This window comes from Malus domestica, chromosome 15 (assembly GCF_042453785.1).
Source record: "Malus domestica chromosome 15, GDT2T_hap1".
Taxonomy (NCBI): Eukaryota; Viridiplantae; Streptophyta; class Magnoliopsida; order Rosales; family Rosaceae; genus Malus; species Malus domestica.
Window position 1 is genome coordinate 44,740,728 of NC_091675.1, and position 7,666 is coordinate 44,748,393.

General features: G+C 38.9%; 1 protein-coding gene across 1 annotated transcript; it reads right to left on the reverse strand.

Moving 5' to 3' along the window:
* Positions 1-3,658: 3,658 nt before the first annotated feature.
* LOC139191959 (uncharacterized) lies at positions 3,659-4,198 on the reverse strand. Its single transcript, XM_070812996.1, has one exon. It carries the CDS (start codon positions 4,196-4,198, stop codon positions 3,659-3,661), a length of 540 nt encoding a protein of 179 aa, XP_070669097.1.
* Between the last annotated feature and the right edge of the window lie 3,468 nt (positions 4,199-7,666).

A 7,666-nucleotide genomic window follows, 5' to 3' on the forward strand; every position in this document is an offset into this window, starting at 1 on the left:
GGTGAACCACGATACATCTTGTGTTATTTACTTTCTTGCAGATTCACGGTCGAATTTACGTTGTTCCAAGACCCCTCCGGTTTTGTGCATCAACAACTTGCATAGTCGCAGCTTTTGACTCATCACTAGCTACGTCCCATGCCAAGTTTAGTTCACCTTGGCGAGTAACTTTGTGCATATATTTTGTATACTCGCTCTTGGAAGAACTCTCTTTTTTCTTTGCAACCATTCTACCTTGAGGCCTTAGAGACTAACGAGTTAGCTTCAGCACTCCTTCAGGCGTTCCTTCCGGCATTTCAAATGAGTCACCTTACTATTGGTGCGAGTCTGCTTCTGGACGAGAGTGTAAAGGGATGTTGTGCATGACAACTTCTGGACCAATTGGCACAATTTTGTATCTAGGACAATCTTTGACAACATTCCAACATTCCCAGTGGTTGAATGATTTGTTTTTGTTTTTGTTTTTCGCGTGGTACCAAGGTTGTACTTAAGGTGTCTAAAAAATGCGAGAGAAGACAATATTATAATCAAGCTAATTAATGCGAAAGAAGACAATATTATAAAATGCGGGTGTAATACAAATAAAGAAATAAAAATATTGTCGTCTGATCCGCTAAACTTTTGCCACTACTCTGATTAGTGGCAGCTTTAAAGAGGCCGTTTTTCCAACAAGTAAGCGATTGGTTGAGGTTTTTCCAATGACCTTGAAGACCTTGATTCGTTCTTGTGGCGCCAAACTTCTCGCAATTGCATCTCATTACCCGTAATCGGGTCATGAGTAGCTTGAACCCACCATTCACACAATGTAACATCTCTGATGACCGTCCAATTAGTCATTTTTTTTTCACACAAAAGTATATGAAAACTTTGGTTGAAACTATTGAAAATATTGAAATGTGGTATAAGGTGGAAGATGATGGTTAGATATTTATAGTAAAAAAAAAAATTGTTTTATTTTTTTTGTATTTTTAAACAATTTTTAATATTTTTTTACATTTTTTATTAAGTTAATTAATTTTGACCGTTGGATTTCAAACAGATTGAAATCCAATAGCCCAAAATTGGGCACATGGCCAACGGTAAGATTTCTGACATTTTTTTTAATTATTTGGGCGAAAAACCTGTACCGTTGACCTGAAAATTGAACAGTCCAAATTTTGCCACGTCACTAGCTGTTGGGTTTGAAAATTTTTAGACCGTTCCAATGGTCCAGAAAACTAGCCGTTGGAAATCCAACGATCACGAATGTGCCACGTAGCCCCATGTCCCGCTTTTGTTAGTGCGCCTGCAACGCGGCTTTGCCCCTCTGCGCACTGTCGGGAAGGCGCACCCACTCGCCTAGCGCAAAAGAAATTGGTTTAACATGGCTGACGTCAAGTAGACCAAGTATTGGGCCAGCTGATTTTCTGCTAGGCATGTGGCTGGCCTCCCCCAAAGGCCAGCTGATTGGATGAGGTAAACTGGATTTTTGCGTGGGAGGGGGGAAAAGGGATGTTGCCCGGCTAACCCATGGAGGGCTGGAGTTGCTCTTATGATTATAAGGTTGGACTTCATGCAAGCGACTTGAAGTTGGTATATGAGATTTAGGGGTGGGTTCAAAAAACAAAAAAATGGACGAATACCAAACCGAAATCGAAAAAAAACCTAACCAAACCAAACTTTATTGGTTCGGTTTCCATTTTGGATGTTTGGAAACCTAACTAGACCAAACTAAATCCCTTCACACTTTATGAATGTATGCACACAATTATTTTTTTGTAAAACTTTATTGCCAAGTTTGAAACTTTTAGTAAGAAAAAAGATCAAGCACATGCCTAAGCGAAAGACTAGTGATAGTAAGCACGAAGCTAGCCCAATCAATGATGGGCAGCCGCATTCGCCCTTCTAAGGAAGATTTGCTTTCGGTTGGTTGATTTTGCAGTGCTCCCTCAGCACTCAGTTGGTAAAACCAACATTGTTAATCAAATTTTATCTTATACTAATTATATTCACTCGCTGTGCCACAAGCTAGGTATATAGAATAACACTACATGGCTTAGAGACTAAGCCTAGGGATTCCATTGGTTATAGAAACTTTTTTTTGTGAAACTTTGTTGCCAATTAGAGAGTTTTGGAAGGCTTTGGAACTTGGAAGAGTTTCTCTATTTGTTTGCTTTTGGTTATAAAAGAAAGTTTTGGAAGGCTTTGGAACTTGGAAGAGTTTCTCTATTTGTTTTCTTTTGGAATGGATGCAGGGATCATTTTTCTTTGCAATTGAGATTATTGATAGAATATGATTGGTTTATATGATCTTGTACATGTACAATTACCTTTCAAATTTCCCAATTTTCTTATTATTAGTCTACCAATGCAAGCCTTTTTTTAAAAAAAATCCATATTAAAAAAAGATCAAGTTTTATAAAATAATAATAAAAAAAACCGAAACTGAACGAACAAAACCAAACCGAAAAAAAACTGAATTGAAAAAAAAAAAACCGAAAGAAAATTGAACTGAACCGACCGAATGAAACCGAACCCACCCCTAATGAGTTTGACAAAGTAATATGGGTCATATGAGTAATGTCCAAGCTACGTAGACGCAAAAAGGTGCGACCATACCTCTGGAAGTCAGAAATCTCCGTTGAGATTGAGGAAATTGAAACAACATCATTTTGGATTTGGAATATGAAAAATAATAATCGAAACGACATTGTTTTGGTTTTAAAAAATATACATAACACAAATAACAGGAGAACACTAATCCCCATTATACACACACGAGAGGAATCGAGCACAAGACCAAAATCCAGCCTCCAAACATACTCAAGACAAGAAGGTAAGAAGCTTTTTCTGCCATTGGCCATTGGAAGCAACAGCTAGTGGCCTAGCAGTAGGTCACCGCCACTAGTCACACGTCATCGCTTTCCACACTCGACGCGGTCGTTAGCCGTCGGCCCACCACCATCGGCCACTGTCAATGTTGAGGTAAAACCCTAATTATTCAAATTTTAGTTATTTAAATCCTAATATGAAACTTTGTTTAATTGATATAGTTTAATATGGTTAATAGTTATTGATTAATAATTTTTGTTTAATATATGATTGTTGATCAATTGAATTGTTGTTTAATTGTAGAGCACTTAAGGAGTCTAATACCCTTTTTATTTTCCTCCTTCATATATTTGGGGTGGTCTTCCTTCGAATATTTTTCGTAGTTCATAACAAATTTTGGTCTTCTGCAAACCCTTTTTTATTGCATTTAGTGAACTCACTCTCTATTGAGCACCTACATACCTGCTTTGATGTCTTTCACATTAATGACTCGAGACCAGACACTCTCTAAAGAAAGAAGACATTGTATCTGCTGATCTTATTGGATTGTCAATACTGAATTGACAATCATATAATCAGAATGTTTAGAATATGCGTATGAGAAAGAAAGGTTTCATGAATCTAACTTCCTCATACATTCTCTCATTTAGATATTTCTTGGACTTATTATTTAAGTGTATAACATTTAATGAGATGACTTTAAACAATAATATTCCTTATATTAAACTAAATTAGTTTAACATGTGAAATATCTATAAAGTATCATCTCATGATTGGCTTTTAAGGTATATTTCTAACATCAGATCATGCTCATACTCTTAATCACACAACATGCCACAACTTGGTCTCATTTTCTACATTCCCTTTCATTCTTCTTCTCTTCTTTGGTCTCCTTTCTCTTTTGTCTTTGCCGACACGGAGACATCCCAATTGATGTCTTATAAGCTGTCCTATATGCCCACAAAGCATCAGTAAGCTTTAAACTCCAATCCTTTCGAGATGAACTGACAGTTTTCTCAAGAATCCTCTTGAGCTCACGATTAGATACTTCGACTTGTCCAGATGTCTGTGGATGGTATGGGGTGGCTATGCGATGGTGAATATGATACTTGGCACAAAAGGCAGCCATGGTGCGGTTTAAGAAATGTGTACTTTCGTCATTGATGATAGCACGAGGTACTCCAAATCGGGGAAAAATAGTATTTTGCAAGAAACCTAACACCGCAGAACTTTTGCATGTTGGAGAAGCTATTGCCTCCACCCACTTAGAGACATAATCAACTGCCACCAAGATGTAAAGATTGCCATGTGAAGAAGGGAAAGGTCCCATGAAGTCTATACCCCAAACATCAAATAGTTCAATCACCAAAATACTTTGTTGGGGCATCTCATTTCTCTGAGAAAGATTTCCAACTCTTTGACACTTATCACAAGCCTAGCAGCATATGTATGCATCCTTGAATAAAGATAGCCAAAAGAAACCACTTTGTAAGATCTTGGCCGCTGTCCTTCTTGGTCCAAAATGACCACCACATGCATAGTGGCGAGCAAACTTCAAAATGCTTTCTTGTTCTTCTAAGGGGACACACCGACGAATGATTTGATCTTGGCAATGCTTGAAAAGGTATGGCTCATCCCAAAAGTAGTGTTTTACAATGGAGAGGAACTTCTTCCTTTGTTGGTAACTGAACTCTGATGGTATTTCTCCAGATGCCAAATAATTTGCGATGTCAGCATACCATGGTACTTGATGAGTAACCGTTATAAGTTGCTCGTCTGGAAAGCTCTCTTACAGGGTCAATGAATCTGCCTCATCAGTGCTTGCATTTACTAATCTTGAGAGATGATCCACCACAACATTCTCACGTCCCTTTTTATCTAGGATCTCCAAATCAAACTCTTGCAAGAGAAGGACCCATCGAATCAATCGTGGTTTGGCCTCTTTTTTAGACAATAAGTACTTGAGAGCAGAATGATCAGAATACACAATGACTTTAGCACCAATTAAGTACGATTAAAACTTTTCAAGAGCAAATACCACTGCAAGTAATTTTTTTCTGTAGTGGCATAATTCAGTTGAGCCTCATTCAAAGTGTGACTGGCATAATATATAACATGGGGGAGCTTGTCATGTCGATGACCAAGGACAGAACCCACAACGTAATCAGAAGCATCACACATGAGCTCAAAAGGAAGGGTCCAATCTGGAGCTGTTATAATTGGTGCTTATGTGAGAAGATCCTTCAATTTGTTGAAAGCATCATGACAATCTGCATCAAAATCAAAAGTAGCATCTTTAGCAAGTAAATTACAAAAAAGACGACTAATTTTGGAAAAATCCTTAATGAATCTTCAATAGAAACCCGCATGTCCCAAGAAAGATCTCACACTATTCACAGAAGTGGGTGGTGGCAAATTGGATATCACATCAATCTTGTCCATGTCAACTTCTATTCATTTGCTTGAAATTAGATGTCCTAGCACAATGCCATGCTTAACCATAAAATGGCATTTCTCCCAATTTAACACAAGATTAGTCTCCCTGCACCTTTCCAAAACCAAAGACAAGTTATCCAAACATATATCAAAAGAATCACCTAAGACAGATTAATCATCCATAAAAACCTCAACAATATTTTCAACCATTCCAGAAAAAATACTCATCATGAATCGTTGGAAAGTGGCAGGGGCATTGCACAATCCAAATGGCATTCGCCTGTATGCAAATGTACCAAATGGGCATGTAAATGTTGTCTTCTCTTGATCCTCAGGGGCAATGGGAATTTGGTTGTACCTTGAATAACCATCTAAGAAACAATAGAAAGAATGACCAGCTACTCTCTCGAGCATCTGATCAATGAATGGCAGCGGAAAATGATCGTTTCTAGTGCTGTTATTAGGCTTTCTATAGTCAACACACATTCGCCATCCGGTGGTCATCCTTGTAGGCACAAGCTCGTTGTTATCATTCTTCACCACAGTAATACCAGTTTTCTTTGAAACCACCTGAGTCGGGCTCACCCATTTGCTATCCGAGATTGGATAAATGATACCTGCATCAAGCAACTTCATCACCTCAACTCTTACAACTTCCTTCATGATCGGATTTAGACATCTTTGAGCTTCAACAATTGGTTTAGTCTCAGCTTCCAAAAAAATTCTATGCATGCACAAAGCTAGACTAATGCCCTTTATGTCAGCAAGTGTCCACCCCAGAGCATCTTGATACTTGCAAAGAACTATTAGTAATTTGTCCTCCTCCGTGTCATTAAGATCAGCAGCAATAATAACAGGCAATGTCTCATTCACCCTGAGATGAGCATACTTGAGGTGGCTCGGCAGTAGCTTGAGCTCTAACTTCGGAGTTTGATCACTTGAAGGAAGAATGGGCTGCTTATGCACTCCAAGGCTTTCATAAACATGTCGCCACTTTGGATTATGAATTGGTGCACTATCCAATGCAGCAATGACGTCCACCATATTTTCTTCCATAGATAAAGTAGCATCATGGTTGGTGAGGCACGTTAACAGCTCACCGTTAGATGATCGTGAGGCAAAGTTTGCATGCACAATCCCATCCAAAACATCAACAAGAAAACACTCTTCAAGTTCGAGAGGACGCTTGATAGCTTCAAAGAGTTTGAATACAACTGACTCTCCTTGCACTCTTAAGGTTAAAGTACCTACTTCCACATCAATAAGTGTACGGGCGGTGGCCATGAACGGTCGGCCTAAAATGAGAGGCACTTCCTTGTCTTCCTCCATGTCAAGTACAATGAAATCAGCTGGGAGATAGAATTTATCCACTTTAATAATCACATCTTCCAGAATACCCAAAGGATAGGTCACGGACCTATCTGCCAATTAAAGACTCGCAAATGTGGGCTTGAGTTCTCATTCATCTAATTTTTGAAAAATAGAATAAGGCATAAGGTTAACACTTGCTCCTAAATCAATCAATACTTTATGAAAATCAAGACTACCAATAGTACAAGAGATAGTGAAACTCCCTGGATCTTTCTTCTTGGGTGGTAGCTTATGTAAGAGGATAGCACTGCATTGCTCAGTTAAATTCACCTTCTCGTATTCCAAGAACTTTTTCTTTTTAGAACATAGATCCTTCAGAAATTTGGCATATGATGGGATCTGTTTAATAGCATCTAATAGAGGCAAATTAATTTGAACCTTAGCCAACGTCTTCATGAATTCAATGCATTGTTGATTCTTGGAACGTTGTTGCTGTCGTTGTGGAAATGGCAAAGATGGCTTGTGTTGATGCACAAAATCAGCGAAGACTTTGGTACAACAGAAAGTGTCAGGTTTTGTGACCTTCGCTTGGTTGCTTTGGTCACTAGTGAGGATAAGTACGTAAATGAATAGAGACAGAGAAGCAAACACAGGATGTACGTGGTTCACCCAGATTGGCTACGTCCACGGAGTAGAGGAGTTCTTATTAGTAGTGAAGGGCTTACACAAGTACAAAGGATCAAGCTCTCAATTTAGTGAGTTCTTGTGAATGATTTAACACAAAATGGCATTAGGCAATATTGTGGGGGAATGACCCCTATTTATAGAAAAACTTGTAGCTTTGTCACATTGACATGTGTCATGTTATGATTGGTTCTTGATGTCGACACGTGCTGCGCTCTGATTGGCTTCTAATCTTGACACGTGTCGAGTAGTGATTGGCCTCCTGGTCGGAGGGGAACTCTTCTGGGTCCTTGACAGTATAGCGTTGGCCGGTGCTCGGTAGTTTCGGGATTGGTCAAGTATGGTACAAACAGTGCTCCCCTAAGTTCCCGAGTGAGGGAAACTCCTCGGTTGGGGACTTGCAAGATCCAATCCCTTGAGTAAT